This window comes from Sceloporus occidentalis, unplaced genomic scaffold, assembly GCF_023333645.1.
Source record: "Sceloporus occidentalis isolate IW3139 unplaced genomic scaffold, rSceOcc1.0.p SCAF_3, whole genome shotgun sequence".
In the NCBI taxonomy this organism is placed as follows: domain Eukaryota; kingdom Metazoa; phylum Chordata; class Lepidosauria; order Squamata; family Phrynosomatidae; genus Sceloporus; species Sceloporus occidentalis.
In genome coordinates, this window is record NW_028316983.1 from 216,863,374 (window position 1) to 216,883,553 (window position 20,180).

The 20,180-nt window shown below is 39.6% G+C and overlaps 1 protein-coding gene across 5 annotated transcripts in view; it reads right to left on the reverse strand.

Moving 5' to 3' along the window:
- The window catches only part of LOC149317488 (protein CBFA2T1-like), a 182,606-nt gene that overhangs the window by 117,871 nt on the left and 44,555 nt on the right, over positions 1-20,180 (reverse strand). Inside the window, exon 1 of one of the 5 annotated variants that reach the window (XM_089517608.1) lies at positions 11,587-11,665. The exons of the other annotated variants lie outside the window; for them this stretch is intronic. Coding sequence (XP_089373734.1) covers positions 11,587-11,593 — 7 coding nt within the window. The 5' untranslated portion in view covers positions 11,594-11,665. Of the gene's footprint in view, positions 1-11,586; positions 11,666-20,180 lie in introns of those variants that run through there. 5 annotated transcript variants of the gene reach the window in all.

Genomic DNA, 20,180 nt, shown 5'->3' on the forward strand with positions numbered 1-20,180 from the left:
GTCTAATTATTGTCAGGAAGAAATATGTGCAAATTCCTGATTTGCTAACTTTCTACAATCAGGGAATTTTATTACAGGGGAACCATTCACAAGATCTTATTCTCACAATCTGAAGTGTAATATTTTGGGAAAGCTTCTTTCAGGACTGCACTGTTGTTTTTTTATGCTGATGTCAATTTGCTCACAGTGTAGCCACATAACACAACAGGTGCACCACAAGAAGATGCCAGCAGAAAATAACTCGAGATGCCTAGAGAATGTGTTATCAACTCACATGGTACAGAGAAAGTAACAGCAAAAATAAATAGTGTCACTAAGACATTTGATCATAATAGAAATGGCTTTCCTTTGTTGGTGACTGGGATTTTTTCCTTTAATTACAGCGCGCCCGTGCCATATGCGCTGCACCCGCCCCTTTCCCCGGGGTATCGGGGCCTCAGCGTCCAGAGCGGCAGCCGCTGAGGCCCCGATCCTCTGCTTTACAGGCTGTGGGGAAGAGGCAAAAGGCCCCTTCCCCGCAGCCTGGAAAGGGGTGTCCTTGGGGCTTCAAGCCCCAAGGACACCCCGCGGCGAAGGGGAGGAGGAGAAAGGGGCCGCTTGGCCCCTTTCTCCTTTAGTCCGCTGGATGCAGCCATGTGAAGGCTGCGCCCAGCAGACCAAACCAGGAAGGAGGGTGCACTAAGCGCCCTGGCGCAGAGCGAGGACGTCACGTCCGCACCACGGTCATGACGTCGTCATGACGGCGGCTGTGTGGAATGGCCGCCGCCATTTTGTGCACGCAGAGCGTGCACTAGGGTTAGGGGGTTGCGGAAGCACCGGCCCTTTCTAACCCTAGTACACGCTCCGCGTGTACTTTCTGGCCCGTTTGTAACGGGCCTATGTATCCCACATTTACCACTTAGTTTTAAAAACATGCACCAATGATGTCATTTTTATTGCATGGAAGAGAAAGAGAGAAAGGAAGAGATGTGTCATACAAATAATATAAACAGGCTTTATAGTTTGTAGAAGCAGGGCAATTATTGTTATAGTAGGAAATCCTTGTTTACTTGGATTAATTTTGATGTTCATATTTATGTCAAAGGATGATAAAATAATTAAAAGCAAATTCATTTCTGATGTGATCCCAACCCATGGAGTGTTTATGATAATCAGACTGAAAGACTATGTATGCACAACATGTCCAAGGTATAACAGCTTTTGATATTTAATGGGCAAGGGGGAAATAAATTCCTAATATATCTGGGCACCTCATGTACCCACATTTGATTAGATAAATCTGTGAGCTAGTAGTTACTGAAACAACAGCTTGATAACAGAATCAATTGCCTTCTGGGATGGTTGGACCTCCTGTATTAGAAGTCTTTAGACAGAAACTGGATAATAGGATTGAAAAGAAAATATTCAAAAATGGTTGAAAACTATGACCCTAGTAAGAAACCCGGGCAATCCTAGACTGATTTGAATTCTTGCAGTTTGGGACTCTGCACAAAATTTACATCTGATTGTTTTTCACAGAAAAGGCATTGTCTGCACAGCATTGTGCAGAAAATGCTGTAATTGAGGATTTATTCTGCACAAATTTTGCAAATGGTTGTTTTGCACAGATCACATTTTATGCACAAAAAACAGCATTTTCCATGCCGAAAATATTTCTACGTAGAAATAATATTTCCTTCAGGGAAGGCGCTGTCTCCTGTGAACAAAATTCTGTCTTCTGTACAAAACAGACCCTGTACAAAATTTGTGCAGAATAAGTCCCAAATTGCAAATAGGGTTTGAAAACTGTGGTGTTTGAAGACTTTCTCACAGCAGGACGAAAATAGTTTAATTACTTCTTGCTTCCTTTGAGAAGAAACTTAGTGACAAAGTTGTCTTACAAGACAATTACCTACTCCTAGATCTTGTGATGGCCTTCATTTGAAGGGAAAGTAAAACTAGGAATTGCCAGAGAGATTTGATTTGCATGAACTCTAGTCCACACCTCCCAAAATGATTTATACAGAATTTAACTATCCACTAAAGTTTGTCCTTTCTTGATGTTCTGATGTTCTTCTTTGCTCAAAAAGCATATCAAAATGTGTGATTAAATGGCTATTTTTAAAAAATAGCAAATACATTTAACACAGGATCTCAATAAAATGAGCAATTATATACTACACACACATGCTCACACAAACACACACGATGGGGAAAGGGAGGGATATGTTTGTGTTTTATTCTTGTGGCATCTGCTACAGAAAAGGATAGTTGCTAGTTGGGGAAGTATCTAAATATAATGATACGTCCCTGAATTTTCATCTAGCATATAAAAATGCAGATTAATGCATGAAGAGAATGTTGTTGTTTTGAAGGTAAAATGGGCTACATTACCTATATCTAGATGCTCAAACTTAACAATGGGTATGGTCGTGACATCCTGCATTCCTTCCATGGTTCCCATAGGATGTATCTAGGTACTGATAGATGCTGGATAAAATGAACTCTTCATCTGATTCAAGAAAGCAACTTATATGGTGTTGCAGCAGTGGTTAGTGGCCTATAGTTTTGTTTGCTTAACAGCAGAACATGCATAGACTGGACCTTTAAATCAACCTTGCCTATGAATAAAAAGGCTGTCTATCTACCTAGCCAAAAGCTTAACAAGCTAAATGAGGGGGAGGGACAAAAATCAAATGAGCATTCCTAACTGTATGCATAGCAATACATATATTTGCCTGGCATGCTAAAGAAAGCATATGTTGCACTGTGCCAAGCTAGTTGTCAGCACTTCAAAGTAAGTAAGTAAATAAATAAATAAAAAACGATTCCGAGTAGGGAAAAAAGTAAAAAACAAACAAACAAACACCCTGTGTGTAATTAGAATACTTTCAGCAGAGAGTAAAATATAGCCTTAGAAATCCATAGCACAACAAAACATCCATGTCTCAGAAGCCAAGCTAGCCAATTTATTCACATCACCTCCATATAAATGACAGTAACATTAAATGTCCCCCCATAAACACCATTTAATCATTTTTGTTTGTTTGATTCTGCAGCTCCACCCAGAATCTTCCCACTTCTCTTATTTAGGCCCTGAAACTATTTTTTTTCTTGCTTTCCTAGCCTCCACCTTGGCTTCCAAAAGGGAAAAGATCTCAACAAAATGAACCCATTAGTTCTCTATGATCATCGAGAGGCCCTTCTCTCACTTCACCAACATATAAGGCTTGTTTGGTGCAGACAAGGGACCGGGTCTTCTTGGTGGCTGCTCCAAGTCTTTGGAACACCTTTTCCTAGGGAGGCCAAGATGGCTCCCCCCTTGCTCTCCTTCTGTCAGCAAGTTGAGACATTTTTATGCCATGCGATTTTTGGAAACTGTGAAAGATGGGCTTTTAATGCTATGCAGTGTTGTTTTTAACTTTTGTATGTTGTCTTTTAACAAATTTTAATGTTTTTAATGTTTAATGTTCTTAATCTTCATTTTTATCATATTATCATAACTTTATCATTTTTATTGTTTAATATTTTTAAGTATATATTTTGCTGAAACTTCTATATAGTTTCAATCTGTATTTTTAAAAATATGTTGTTCACCTCCTTGAGTCTCTTTACTGAGAGGAAGGTAGAATATAAATGAATAAAATATATAAATAAAAGTAATAAATAAAATGTAAGAAAACCTGCTTACTATTCTGAAATGCACACAAGCATGCTTTAATGAATAGATGCATGGATAGAAAAATATGTACATTTGAAAATGTGTACATGGGGGGGGGGGATGTTGCACAGAAGCAGGATGAAACAAGCTGGGAAAAATGAAATCCTTAACGGAATTGCTAGTGCCCAGAAGAGACCAACTTTCTTTTTCTTTTTTCTTACATTTTCTGTCCATTCAGAACAGTAGCATTGCCTAGTAAGGCAAGATAGCAGAGGGTTGAGGGAATATGATGCCATTATCATTTATAACCCAGGAATATGGAGAGCTCACCAGTTACTCAGGTAAGACAGTGTCACCTGGTGCAGAGGGTGTCACCTGGAAAGGGTAGCTGTGCACCCTTCTCGCTGTCTATTGCTAGGCTTCCTCCCGTCAGGTAGCCCAGTGACAGAGCAGTAGGAAAGGGTGAATGCTTATTCCTCTTGCTCCTCCACTGCTCCTTTATCTCACCAGGGAGAAAGCCTGGTGACAGACTAGCTGGGAAGAGTGAGTGACTGCCCTGGGTATCATCCCTCTTCCAGGGTGTCACCCATTGTGGTCCGCACGTCCCACAATCTCCTAGTGGTGCCATTGAGGTGCATGACACTCATAGGCAACACATTCAGGACCTCAGATTAGGAGAATTATTGCCTGAATTGTTATCATGCACTGTTCCCAATCATATAAAGGCCTGCCATCAGCACAGAACAATACACATGCAAATCACTCCTGCATTCCCAGGCTCACACAGTATATATAGACCCACTTTTTCCAGGCAAACATTCTCTAAATATGCCAGCCACAGATGCTGGCGAAATGTCAGGAAGAAAATCTTCTAGAACATGGCCACATAGCCCAAAAAACCCACAAAAAAACATATAAATAAAATTTTTACAAGAGGCCTTTGTTTTGCATGCTCTTTGTTCGCTCTTACTTTACATTTTCTATGCTTCATAAAGTGTGCTCTTTCTAATTCATCCAGAGTAACTTCAAGCAAAAACTATTTTCTTTTAACACAAAGTACAACACTGAGTATGAATTGTGCCTGATTTACACCAGATCAAACTGTGGCCACTGTGCGTCCCTCCATTTCCTGCCAGGTTGATATCAGGTAAGGAAGAATTAATCTGCTTTGGCTCATAAAATGTCAAAATCAGAGAATTAAACATTACAGGTCTGGCCACAACCCAACTGAAGCACGATGAAGACAGGTGGTTTAAGTTAATTTAATCAAGTCCACCTTGTAGTAATTTACATGCTCATTTTAGGAAGGAGTGTAATAGGCAAAGTAAAAAGGACAGACTGTAAAGATGTTAAAGTAATGCTACACCTTCATAGAACAAATATTTCAGATGTTGCCTGTGATTGACTGGTTTACTATCCCACCTTTCTGGAGGAAAATGTGGTATTCAAGGCAGCTAACAGTAAAATTCAAATAAAAACAAATATATCTAAAACATAAAATGGCAATTAAACCTACACATATCAATCAAAAGAAACAGCAGCCCCCTGAATTATAACCAGCTTAGATGTCAGCCTGACTGAAAAGGTCCCTGCACAAGTGAGAGCACCACAAGGAGGAGGCTGCCCTAGGCTCCTTCAGTAGGGTTTGTTCCACTGGGAACATCTACCAAGAAAGCTCTCTCTCATATCTTCATCAGTTGTTGCTCCAAATATAACAGGACTGAGAGAAGGGGTCAAAACCTTTAAAACCTGGGGAAGCCCAGAAGGGAGGACATCATCTCTCCAATAACTATATAGCTTTAAAAATAATAGTCAGCACTAATTGTGCCCTGACACAGACAGAGCACCAATAACAAGTCTCAGGTTCCCTGTAACAACTCACAATAAGCACTCTGGCTGCATTTGAAGTTTGTAGACACTTTTTAAAGGCAACCCCATGCAACTGGTATATCCCTCTGCAATACTGGATGACTGAGTCATGGTAATAACTTGCACGTATGAACAGGGCTATCATCTTACCATTGATAGAACTTCCATATGTCTTTGCATCACCTTACATACACTGCTCTTCAGTGCACATCATTCGCAAATTCAACAGCAGCTTATGAAAGCCTTATCTACATAGGGTTGCATAAGTCAGGACCTCCAAACCAGGACAAATGTAGGACAACATTTTCAAATGTAGGACACATTTTTTTAAAATGGAGGGCACGCGAACAAATTTGATGATTTTTAAAAAATGTTAATATAAATGCATGTTTCTTAGGCATGATCAAAATGGAGGTCATTTTGGCATTATTCCTAGACAGATGGCAGAAATGTACTTCCCTTTCTGGCCAAACCACCTCCCTCCATTCCAAAACACACACAACAGCACATTTGGGCATAGAATATGGCTTCATTTAACATGGCTTCTTGCATATTTCAGATGTTTGAAATTCACACTCTCTCCCCTTGTTAAAAGAAGGGAAACCTGTTAGCATTAAAAGCACCCAAAATACACATAAAGCACACTTTGGGGAGGGGGGATTTTGAAAATGGGCAACCACCTCCTCCTCTTCTTCCTCCTCGCCATGCGCCAAGAAAGGGCACTTTTCCCTCCCCCTGGCTGGCCCAGAGTCTCACTCCTCCTCCTCCTCCAAGGCTCCACCTCCTCCTTGAGGCTGGCCAATGGCAGAGTGGGGCTGGAAACAGCCCCGCCCCAGCTGCTCTGCCATTGGCCAGCCAGCCTCAAGGGGACGAGTGTTCCCTTTAGGTGCATGCGCGCACACGCACACACAAGCAAGCACTGCCGCTGGCCCCGACCCTGGCATGTGTTGTGGGCCGCGCATGGCACAGAGCAAGCGTCGGAGGAGGAGGCTGGTGGCGCGGCCACACGGAGGAGACAGAGGAGGAGGTGGAGGGTGGCGCGGCCACGCCCAGGAGGCAGCAGTGGAGGGGGAGGGGGAGATGGGCGGCGCGGCCAGTCGCGCGCATTAGTGGCCACGGCAATGGCTGCCGGCCCGGGCCCAAACCCAAGATTTAGAGTGAACCGGACTGGGACCAGGCCAGTACCCCCAAAACCGTTACAATCACGGGCATAGCCAAGATATGGCATCCCTATATCTACATGACTGGCTGGATAAACTGAATGCAGATTGAAAGAAAGTGTAACCATAGCAGGATCCCTTGTCTATGCCTTGTCTGTTCCTCAGCTGTACAGCTGGTGGTAAGGGACAGTATCTGCTGCCATATTCTCACTCCTTCATCCTCCTCACATTCACAATACAAGGTTAATAGTAATAATAGGGAAAGGGTTAGAATGTACAGGAATGAAATGCAAAGCAAGCAAGTGATGAACATGCATACATACACAGTATTTTTGAACACAAACATATTGACATTTATTTAGAATGAAGTAAATCCCAGCAGGTTTAATGGGATTATTTTCAGGACCATGAGTATAGGTATACAGACACAACCTTTCCCTCATCTATATAATGCCACAAGGCTCCAGGAAAATTTGGGGCCCAGTAGGCGAGCTGGGAACAAGAACAAAAATGTACTCGTTGGTATTGGAATATGTGACATAGTAAAATATACCATTCCTATTTGCTCCCTTTGATTGTAAAAATATCTTATGAAATTGAAGATCTCAAGGGGTGTGTGTCCCTCTTTAGGAAGACTACATGCTGTTGTCCTGGGAATAATAACACCACCCTAGAATGTACTAGGCAACATGCCACATATGGACCTCATCCCTGTCACAGCCCTACTAAAAAAAAGAAGAAGAAAAGAAAAACTACTTAAACCAATTTGTTTTGGGTAGGATCAGAAATTATTGCTAGCAAAAAGGATAAGAGGACTCAGAATCATATTTCTCTTGAAAAATATTTAGATGGCCTTCTCCAACTCGCATTATGTTTTCCTAAAATCTAAGAAGCCAAAAATATTTGGTAAAGCATTTCTTGGGATTTTTACTCACTGTCCAAAATCCTTGGTTAGACAAAGCATTAAGTATGATGACCAACACAGTGATGCAGCAAGCGTTTAAATATTTCCAGACATACTTTCCACAACTGGCAGAAAATCTGTTTTGTAAAGCACTGAGTTGTCTTTAAATAACAGCATAGCAACAGCAAGTTAAATCAGAATTGAGCCAAGTTAATAGTGTTTAAGGCTGTAAGCTGTATCATCACATTTATATACATGCCATAAGTCGGAAACAACCTCAAAGCACATAACAACAACAACAAACAAAAGCATACAAACAGAACTCCTCAAACAGATGGATCATCACAAGGTTAAACTATAGGACACTAACAGTTGCACATCCATGGCAAGTGTGTTCTCATTTCTTTAAACATATCATCACTTCCTTGTATTAATGTTAAATCCAGAAAGTCTTCTCTAGTATACAGTGGCTATAAATGCCAAATCAATTTTCAGCAGATAATAAAGTCCATGTTTTACAATCAGCAATGCAATGTTTTACTACCAAAATGTAAGCTAATAATATATAGCTCTGCTAAATGGAAAATGCAGATACCCTGTTAAAAATGGGCTGGCTGTGAGATGATGGATCATTTCTGCTGGGACCTTCTTAAAGCTGTGTGCAAATGTTTTGAAAATATCACATGATGTGGCCATGTGTTAAAAATTATAGCCAGTTAAGTTCTCTGCTAAGAAAAATATGTGGGCAATTTATGAAATGCACTCCAGGATGGAGATGTCTTAAGTAAAACCAGATTCTGAAAACAAACTCTTTTTTTTCTGGAAACATGAACTTAAAAAGTTTTGCAGCCACATCTGGAGAGCAGAAGTAAAGAAGGGGTGGTCTGACCTAATACCGGCCATCTTCTGAAAGAGCAGCATTATTTCTGGGCTACAATGACTGTGATCAGTGGTTGTCCTTTTAAGGCAACCATCCTGAATACTGCCGTGGGCAATAATAAAACATTTTGTAGGCCAACATCTGTTCTTTGAAAGTATGATAAAATGACTGGTAGGTTTGTAACTGAAAGCGGGTGGGGGATCCAAACATTTTAGAGTAAACACACACAAGAGAACTTAACTGCTGCTGGCATTTTGTTAAAAACAACACATGGGGGTATAATAATACCTACTGTGCAGCCACAGGCATGTTTACTCACAAGTAAGTGCTTTAGAGTTCACTGGGACTTACTTCCTGGAGAGTGTGTATAGAAATGCAGCCCTACGGATCTACATACTTCAAATGCTTTTGAAGAAGCCTATTTATTGTAGATTATGCCCTGGTTCTTCCTATGGTGATTAGATCTCTACCAGTTCATAGTACTGATGGGAGTTCACAGGGCAGAATGCTTCCATTTGACAAAAAAGAACAATTACATTCACATAGAAAATGAGTATATCAGGGGAAAGACCAGAATCCTTCCCTCTGCTGTCTGGTTTTTCATGTTGTCCCACTTGCACTTTGTTGTGGTACAACTCAGGAATAGATTTATACAACAGTGAAAACTGGGCTACACTGGAATTCATGCATATATCTTGAAGCCACTTACTGTGTATCTAAAAGAATTTTAACTGTAATGTTCACTCTGCTCTACAGCACCAACAGTAACTCAGGCATCAGTTCCAAGATGTGGCAAATACTTGTAGCCAACCATGCCCACCGGTATTCGCTTGCAGTCCTGAAGCCATTCCTTATGAGAGTGCTATTGCTACACACACACTCACACAAAACAGGAAGGGAGATGTCTGATACTACATTTATTCTAGAAGTACAAGATTTTCCAGTGCTGAATTGCCTCCAAGGGCACTTCCCAAAAGTCAGTGCATGTATGGACATACACAGAGACAAAATTGCAGTGACATAATATCGGATTACATAAAAACACACATCCCTTTAATCTCCTGAACATAATATGCTTATTTTTAAAATACAAAATCTCTCCCAGATGGCTAATAATGCCCATTTGGGGAAAAAATACCAACAACACAATAATAAAAGGCTGAAATATGCTGTGAACAGATTGAGAGGCAGTGCATCCTAAAGGAGGGAGGGGGGAAGTACAGATGGGTGTCAAAAATAGCCAAGTGTCAGATCTGCTCAAGTATCTCCATTCTGGCACATGCTCCCAGTCACAGCTGTTAGTGTATTCTCTGTATCCAACTGCAACGTTTTCTAACACTCAGAGCTGACATTAAGAGACCAAAAAAAAAAAAAAAAAAGCTTCACTGCACTTTATTTTTCCTGCCACTTTAAAAGCCTGCTGGCAATTAAAAATTTATGCAATTATTAAGTTCAACAGCATTGATAAGTGAATATAGACACACGTGTAGCTTAATATTTTTTTTTAAAAAAAAGCTCTATGACAATTTAACCATCAGGTAGATTAAGTAATTTGAGAACCAAAAGCTTAATAAGAAAGAGGAGCTTAGAAAACCTCATCTTTAGACCCTCCATGATAGCTTAAAAAGTCGCAAGGTGATCCCCATCTGATACATGGTACATGTCAATATTATATTTAAAAATAAAACAGTAAATAAACACTTCCAGCTGCATTCACACTGACAAGCATCTTTGCAAAGATATTCTTGGGGAAATGGTGCAGGTTTCCCCACTGAAGAATTACAGCAGTCACAGCTACATTCCTAACATGTCCCTTAAGAATGCAAAATATGTAAATTGCCATTTACAGCTGAAAGGCTAAAATTGGACTTTCTTAGTCCTCAGTTGTCATCTATGCAAATTAGTTTGTCCATATTCCAGCCATACAAATCCTCTTAGCCTTGTTCTCACAGCCTATACAGCCTCACTTTCTTGATTCTCGGCTTGCAAGAAACATGCCGGTGATGGGATATGACCAGGCATGAAAATCCTAAAGGGATGCAAACAAACAAACAAAAAATTCTTCAAACAACTGGCAATACCTACATATAACTGTGGTCACAGGAAACTGGCAGATACTGTTACAAAACACCATCTGTGATGGGTACACAGTACTACACACTTCCTCAGCAAAGACAGTCTCTTTCCATTTTCCTACTCCAACGAACCAGCCAGCTGCAGAATCCCTTAATGTCTCATTTTTTCTCTCTCTTTTAATTCAAGTAATTTTATTTTTCTGACAAATCTAGACTGTTGGAGGATTCACCAACAGAATCTTTTCTTTCTTGGTTTACAAAATATGTTCTCCCCCCATCCACCCATACAAACATGCATAGTTACTTTTCCCACCAAGAAAGCCTTTCATGTAATTTACCCTACACAGATGAAATATTTCCACTGGCAGTGCCATTTATCAATTAGGCAAGAGATCAGGATCCAAGGATAATATTTTCAGGAGGAAACTGACATGCTAAAAAATTTCCACTCCAACAACAGTTTCACCCATTCAGCAGAAACATGTAAGATTTTAAAAGAGAAACACAGTTCATATATTCAGCAGCAGCTTGGAGCTGAAAACTGGGGGTTTATGTGAAAAGTCTGAAATAATTTGTTGTATTCCCTCTCACTTCATTTCTCTAGCATAAGCAGCTTTTCAAAGAGATCATTCTCAGTGTTTTCCTCCCGTGGTCGCACACCAGTCATCTCTTTCAATAAATCTATGTTTTATAGATACAGACTACAGCTCAATCATAGGAAATAGATAGAAGCTATATTTCTTCTCATACCCTCACAGAATCATGCACCCTGAAAGGCAGCTAGAATTGCTACTCTCGCTTCTTGATTTTGTATTCAAGTATCACAATATATTTCATACACATAAATGTACACATCATGCACAGGTCTCTTCATACGCATGCTACAATTAGCATTTACAGTCACTCTTTGCACATGCCACCCTGTATTTTTTTCCCAGCAGAGAAATCCAACTGTAAAATGAATGTGCTTTCTCATTCCCGTCAAGGAGAGAGAAAAAAAAAAAGAAAGGTGGGGGGAGAGAATGAGCGAGAAAGAGAGAGAAAGAAGAATCACTCACCAGGCATCTCGGAATAAAATAGACCCACTGCAAAAGGCTCTCTCCTAAAAGCAAGCTTATTTGGGACTCAGCGCCTCCTGTTCTGGAATGAGCACAGAGAAGCAAGGAGGGCCATCCCTAACTGGCTGTGGCAGTGTAGCTGGAGGCAGGATGCTGGGCGCGTGCATTTGCCAGGCAAAGACAGATGGAGAGCTGACACTCTGTATTGCACTTGGAGCAGAAATGTGAATGATGACAGGAGCACATGTGGCCTTGAACCCAGCCCCGTCTCTTCAGGCAGAACAATGACAGGGATGTGTGTGTGCAAATTATCAGAACCCCCTCAGCTGACTCCTCGTACTGTACCTTTCACAGCAAGTTCCAGAGGACCAAAAGAATAGACAGTAAAAATGCAGAGTGATAAAGCCCAACGCTGAATTATTCATCTTCTCCCTCTTTCAAACTTAACCCTTTCTCCCATGGAAAGCCTTGATTCAAACCAGTCCTTCCTGCCCTCTCTCCCCCTTTCCCCAATTAGTAGCTACAAATTTAATCGGGAGGGAATAGATTAAAAAATAAACAAACAACCCAACAAACCCAAAGCTTGGATTGCATCTGCAGTTTAAAATTCACAATGTGCATGAGCACGCAAGGTTTTTTTTTTTTTTTAAGGAACGGGGGGAGAAAGAATTTTGCTATTGATGTGTCATTTTATCAGAGTGAACAGAGTATCAAAATCATTCCTTTTGTCAGCTTCTCAGTGGTACGTATAAAATAGAACACACTTAGAGGCAGTCCACTTTCATTTTACTACAATGCTTTTAACCCCCTGGGATTCTGGCATTGATATGCTCCAAACATTTGCAGCTTACTCTTCCTTTACCTTCCATGGTGATCCATGGGGGATGAAAACAAAATCTTCCCTGTAAAGCTTTTTCAAAAGCTAAACAATCATGCCCTCCCGATTTATGATTTCTACACTCCCCTTAAATGTTTATCCTTCACATGAATAACATATGCCTGGCTAGGTTCAATGGACTCTTCCCTATTAAGCTTTAATGGATACCATGATACATAAAACTACAAGTCTTTGTTACAGTGCTTTATCTAAAGCTGGCTATTTTCCTCTCAGCAGTCCCTTTTCAGTCCTTTGTAAAACATCTTCAGCCTCACAGGAAAAATGTATGCCTGACTTGCATACCTTCTGCAGCACATTTACGCTTACACAAAATTCCAGGCAAAAGGGAAAGCTGACTGTATTTCTTTTGCCCCTCCACCTCAAACAATAGACACCCAAAACACACACCGCTCTTCAAATGTAAGCCCGCAGAAAGCCTCCAGACACAAACCATTTTTTAGCTTGATTCAGGTTCTCTTCTTTTCCTAGCCTTTATCTCTATGAATATTGAATGATATTTCAGGCCTATGGATTCATGTAAAATTTCTACTGGGATGGTTGTAGTGGGAGGGTCCTTAAAATGCTGCTCTTGCACACATTTTCTCTGTCCTCCTCTTTGTGATTTGTGTTCACTATCTTCCTTGTCACAATAAAACAGTAAAAATGCCCAGTCCTTTTATGAAGAGGAAGTGTCTTGATGAGCTTAGTAACACACTTAGAAGTGAGCTGGTTTATCTTGGATCACTACCAACACAACAATGACTCCCATCCATGTATAAATGCTTGCACAAAGTTTTCATGGAACTAATAACAAGTCCATCATTTACTATTGTTGGATCTAAGGCATTCTTAAAAGGGAGAAACATTCATAGTGATTACCAAGTGCCAACCCAAATGAAAATAATGGTTATATTCATCAAGTCAAATGTCCAGTGTAGCAGAGTTTTATCTGCTAGAATTTGAAGGATTTGGAGATAATGTTCTGAATACCAGTAACAAGAAGAAAGAAAGAAAGAAAGAAAGAAAGAAAGAAAGAAAGAAAGAGGAAGGACCACTTTGTAGATATTTATACAATATACTCTACTATTTAAAAAAAACATGCAAACATGTACGGTTATCCTTCATTTGGAAATGGGTGGAGACATTTTCTCTATTGGATAAGGAATCTTTCATCAAAGCGTAAATAAACAGAAGCAGCTTTAAAAATAGTGAAGGGGGGGATAGATAATAGATCTAAAGGTGCAACACATTTTAATAAAATGGAATGATATTCAATTTTAAAAGTAGGTCAATGTCACTAGACTGTAAATCCTCAGACCTTGCCTCAGAAAATTGAACCACATGCCTTGTGATTATGCATCTTTTCTATGTGTAAAAAGGCTTTTTAAGCTGTTATCTGACTACTGTAATTGCCATTTAAATTGATCCACGTCAACAAAAACTGGATCCCTGGAGATTCTCACCTAGAAGACTACTTATAGGAGGGCCCTAACAGAATGCCTGTACATCTGAGACTACTTCAGCATTTTCTCAAGCAGCCAGCTGCAGGAATCATTTCCCCATTCTCATTATTTAATACTCTAAGGCAAGCATCAACCCATTTGGCAGTCCTCCTCAAATAAATATTCCTGGATACACACACACACACACACACATATATTAATGCAGCCACTTATGAATTACTGTAACAAGGTTTGTACCACTTAGTTATTTTTTAAAAAGAGATGAAATCAGGCCAAGATTTGTAACAATGATGGACAATCAATATCAGTAATTTTGGTAAATGTCATGATTCTCCATTGACAAGAAGAGCAAAGCAGAAAACAGATATAAGGAAAAGTATTTTTGCATGCAGACCTATAAAGATGAAAGGAAAGTATAAACATTAGTTGCATTAGAAACAATACAATGGGGTCTTTAATAATAATAATAATTTGTTTTATTTATATACTGCTATTCCAAAGATCATAGCGGTGAACAGCAAGTAAGCTAATTAGCAAGTAAGCTAATTTGTCCCCAACAGTCTGGGTACTCATTTTAGCGACCTCAGAAGGATGCAAGCCTGAGTCGAGCTTGGGCCCTTTTTGATGGTCTTGAACTCGCAACCTTGTGGTTTTGAGTGAATGGCTGCAGTACAGGCATTTAACCACTGCGCCACCAGGTGTTAGCTTGTGTATACTTAGCTAATGTGTCATCCTACACATTTTCAACACTTATGAAATAATATCAAATGATCTGGTATGATTCTTACAGCTAATGCTGGCCCCACCCACCTACAGAAACAAAATATCATTTTGGAAAATTAAACTTCTTTTGGACTTCTGAAAGTTGTTCTTCAATCACATTACCAGGGGAAATGTTCTCATAAACCAGAGCCTTAAGGCTACAGCCTTATGTTCATTCAAATGAACTGACATTAATGGTACATGCAAGCATAATAAAGAACATAACATGCAAGACTAGGATCACAGTCTCTATACCTTTGAAACAGACATTTTCCACTGGTTTACTCCTGACCTACTAACAGGGAATAGAGATCCTAGGAATTGTATCTGTTAACTAATGAAAGCTCTTTGTTAGCAGCAAAAGCAAGAAACTGGCTCAGAGTATTTCTGCAGGCCTTCTCAACCCTCCCCCCCCCCAAGCTGACTGTTGTGATACACTGTGACTTCACACAGTCGGTATTAAGTGAGTTAATTCAAAGGCATTGAAACCTCATTGATCCTAATTGAAAGCAATACACCCAACCAAATAGTTTCCTACCCCATCTGTTCTGGCCTGCCACCAGCTATTCAATTCGAGACAATTAATAGTTTCAGATATTCTAACTGACCCAATAAAGACACTCATTTAAGCAGGACTGCATTAACAAAGTGAAAAACCAAGGGCAAAATGGGTTCAAATGGAGCATTTTACTCCTACTTGGCATTAACAAAGCTGAATAATGCTTATTCTGACTTTTTATGTGCAAGGCTTGATAAACTGAATGAGAAGGCACTCAATGATCAGGCAACGAGCATTGATGAATGGTCATGAGGACACCCCCTCATCTGCAGGCAAAGCCATTCCACAAAGTGGCAGACCAGTTGGAAAGGGCGGCCTTGTTAATGTCCAGTTTTGCCCACTCACTTGTTCCACTTTCACTCTCAGGCCACCGGCCACCAAACAAGGCTGACATATTGGAAAATAATCTTTTATGGGTGAATGGGAAGTTTAAATAGAAGCATTAGCTGGCCTTTTGAAATTTTGATCTGCTAAGTTTGTCAGACCCAAAGATTTGATTTTCCACCCAGCTGGAAGCCATTAGTGTTTTCACAAGGAATCCTACTGACAAGGCAAACCCACTTAATGCATAAGGTATTGAGGATTTCTCGTTTTTGCGTGCAGGGAGGCTCATTTTGAACACCTAGCTAACTTTATTCAATAGATAGTCAATATTAAGTACAGCACACACATCATCACACAAAGGTGCGTATTAATTTCTTCCAGCTGGTGACAGCTTCCTCAAATGTATATCTCTAAAACATTTGAACACTGCTTTCTTTTAATTTTTAAAAAAGTTTCCCACTATGGCATCTTAATGCAATTTAAGATTAGGATTATACTTGGCTCACCCTTTCCGCAAAAGGGAAATCTGTATATTCTCTCACTGCTAGGACCTGTATTAAAAGATTGCAACTGTATTAAAGGAATACTGTGAATGTTCCAGCAGAGATCAGAGACTCAAGCAATTGATTTTTCTTTTTAGCCCTGCCATGAGACAATATCCACACTCAGTTTTTTTTTTTTAAAAAAAGACTATTTTTTCCCCTAAGGAACAGCCTTGATGGAACATGTGATTCCAGCTCTGAATACATGTATTAAAAAACAAGAAGCAGAAAATGGCAAGAGCTTCCTCTACACACTTCCTTATTGGCATGGTTTACTCTGGGTGGCATCCAACACTATCATTCCACTGATGGGAGTGCTTCCATCAGCAAATGGGAAGGGGGGATTTCTACCACTTAATGCCCCATAGCCCCCCTGCATCCTCGAAACCTGCTCTGAAGGCTAGGAAACCCTCCAGTACAGTTTTAGAGGCAGCAGGGAGAGATGCTGTAGGAATGGGATGGAAGAAAGTCCCATTATACCAGCCTTGCCCCATCAGCTAGCATAATGCTGGATCTAGGACGCTCGCTGTCTCTTAAAATAACTATGATAGGATTTTAGATCATGTATTTATTTTAGGAAAATGGAGATATACACATTTTTTTAGAGGCTAATGTGGGGGGGGGGGTTTGAGGAGAGGCAACATAATTTAGTTTTCCAGCTCTTGTTTGTGTGTTAACATAACATACAGGGCTTCCTTATACAGGATACCTTTTAGGTACATGCCTAAAAAGTGTGTATACATTAGTGCAGATCTAGAAATATGATGTATAAATTTGAGCACTTACTTGTAAGCAGACATACACATCTATCTGTATGAGGAAGGTAGGATTGGCCATGGATTTGTTTAGTATACACATAATGGCAAACTTAGGTTATCTGAATACAATACATAAAACAGCAGTAATAGTAATCTAGTGAAAAACAAATTAACACATATTGTTATGCTAACAATAAAGGACTCTATTAAGAGTATCATTTAAATCCACTAAAATCAAGGCAGAAACTCTACTACAGATGGACTAATTAACCAATATATTCCAACTGGTAACATGAATGCAGGCCAAATACAAGAATATTACATGTGTGACAGTCTTGGACCTTAGACAGTATAAATATTGTTTCAAATAATGGTTTATAGGACAGGAACACTAAAAGGAACAGCAATAATAATAATAATTATTATTATTATTATTATTATTATTATTATTATTATTTGTATACCGCCCTATGGGAAACCAATCCGGGCGGTTGACAACAGTAAAATATAAAATACAACAATTAAAAACACTTTATCCCTCCCCCCCTTAAGACAGTATTAAACAGTATAACATATTAAAAACACAATATCAAGCATAAAAACAACAATTAAAAACTAAAACCCCTGATATCCCTCTGTTGATCCTCAACCATCACTAAGATGGGGCCACGGGAGGAATGAGGGAATCAGGGAACCTGGGCCGGGATGGTTAATCTGGAAAGGCCTGCCGGAAGAGAGCCGTCTTGACAGCTTTTTTAAAGCTGTCTAATGATGTCAACTGACGGATCTCATCTGGCAGGTCGTTCCAGAGTTTGGGGGCGACAGCAGAGAATGCCCTCTGGGAGGTCGCCACAAGCCTAGATTTTAGAGGCTGCAATAAGTTCTTCTCAGAGGACCGGAGAGCGCGGGGAGGATTGTACAGGAGGAGGCGGTCCCTGAGATAGCTTTTATTATTATTATCAACATATTATTGTCAACATCATTTCAAACTATAAAATGTGTACCAATAGTTATAAGATTTTGGAACCCTAGTTTCATGCCCTTTTGGTATAAACATTCTCTTTCATCCTCAGTTTTCCCATCTGTAATATGGAACCAGCATGGTGTAGTGGTTTGAGTATTGGATTATGACTCTGGAGACTAGGATTCAATTCACAGATCAGCCATGAAACCCACCTTGGACAAGTTCCATACTCTCACCCTTGTGGGAAGGCAATGACAAACCTGAACAAATTGTGCCAAGAAAACTCCATGATAGGGTCCCTTCAGGGTAGCCATAAGTTGGACAACTTGAAGTCACACATCAACAAGAAATATGACCTTCTTCACAGGCTGTGACATACTTCACAGGTTTACAAAAAAAATAGTATGCAATATAGATAGTTCTGCAAACTGTATATCTGTATATATAAAAGTGATCAAATGGTTGAAGAACTTGAGTCTCTTTATAGAATAATGCTATTTGTTCAGGGATGCTAACAGCTACAAATTATAATTTCTGGTCTTAAAAATACCAAATACCAATAATATATTGCAGAACATATTTACTACAAAAACTGACCATGTATTTCCCACAAAACTAATGAATTCTAATATTGTGTGGTAATGTGTGTGTGTGGGGGGGCTTTAGTTTGGGACACAAATAAAACCCTAAAGTTGCTTAGTGACGGAGATTTATCATTGCCTTTTAAATCCATGTCTCTTTCAATATGTCAGAGAAAACCTTCCACTTTTAAGTGGGCATTATCTAAATAGAGAATGATTTCTTTAGGTAAATATTACAGTTTGCCTTTTCCCCCCTTAGAAATATTTTGATATCTGTGACATGCTTTCAGCCTTTCATGGGGACTGTAACATTGCACTGAGAACTTTTGTTGTTGTTGTTCCAGTGTCAGCACCTCTCCATTTTGACAGATAGCGAGTTAGTTTTGTTAAAATGCAAAGGGTGATAGTGTATGCTCCAGTGAACTTTCCCTCCTCTCCGCACCAAAGACAAAAACCTGCAGCTCTGCTCTGTGCTGGCAGCCATCTGGACAGCTTTCTCTCAATGCCTGCCCCACATCACACTGCCGGCAACATTTCGGGGCTCCAGAGCTCTGTGGAGCCATTCATGACATACCAATTTCACATTTTCTGCTTCCACACTTGCAACAATAAATGCTAATGAGGACTCTGAATGACATTTTAAAGACTTTTTAAAAAACCCCAAAAGGGTCTCAAAATCCCTTGCAAATGGAGCTAGTATTTTGTAAACTTCACCTTCTGTTAGGGAGCCATTTAGAATTTTGGGTAGAGGAGAGAGGAAATAAACTTTAGCAAAAAGAATGATATGATCAGAGCTTAACAAAAAGCCTGCAGAATTCCAAAGAAAACAATGTTTGTAAGAGGCAGTAATGACATGCAGATTTTCATGCCAGAGCACTGCATAAACACCTCTGTGTAGCAACTAACCTTTCCCATTGCATTGCTGCTTCTTATTGGAAGAGCTCGTTAATTATTGTCTGTTTGCAAGGAGGTAGGGAGACAAGTTCCAGTGATCATGCATAACCTCAAAAAGCCGTACATTTAGTGATTTAATTGCTAATCTTTAGATGAGACTGGGGGTAAACTGCTATTATTAATTGGTTTGAAATGCTTTGCTTTCATAAAGATTAATGAAATGACTGGTTGTGGGCAAGCAAAACTATCTGATCCTAATGTTTTCTTTTTAAAAGCTGTCTTTTTCAGTGTCCTTAATAATACAAATTTGAAAAGTTGTTTTCCACTCGCTAATACATTTGAGCTTCAGTTATGAGCACCTCTTAATCATTAACAGGGATTAAGACACTATTCAGAAGATCCACCAGGTGGAGCAAATATGCAGCACTGCAAAATTCTCAACATAAATTCAAATTACCATTGTTGCAGGGGGAGGGCTATTGTGTTCAACTCCCCTTCCCGTTAGGATCTTTTCCACTGTAAATGTGTAATTTATTAATTTGTTATACAGAAGAACCTATGCTACCCAAACTAGCATTATACTAACAACCTGGTTACCTGAATTTCCTCTGTTTTGTCTTATTAGTTTAATATCCCTTGTCTTGTGTCTTTCCATTATAACTGTCATTCTCCCAGAACCTGCAAAAGGACTAAATAGTTTAATTATCAGCTTGAAGTGCAAAAGTGAGGAGGAAAAAACACAGTCCCTTCATTATGTGGAAATTGTTTGGTGTTGCTGTTGTTGGTGTGTGCCTTGAAGTCATTTCTGACTTATGGCGACCCTAAGGCAAACATATCATGGGATTTTCTTTGTATAATTTGTTTAGAATT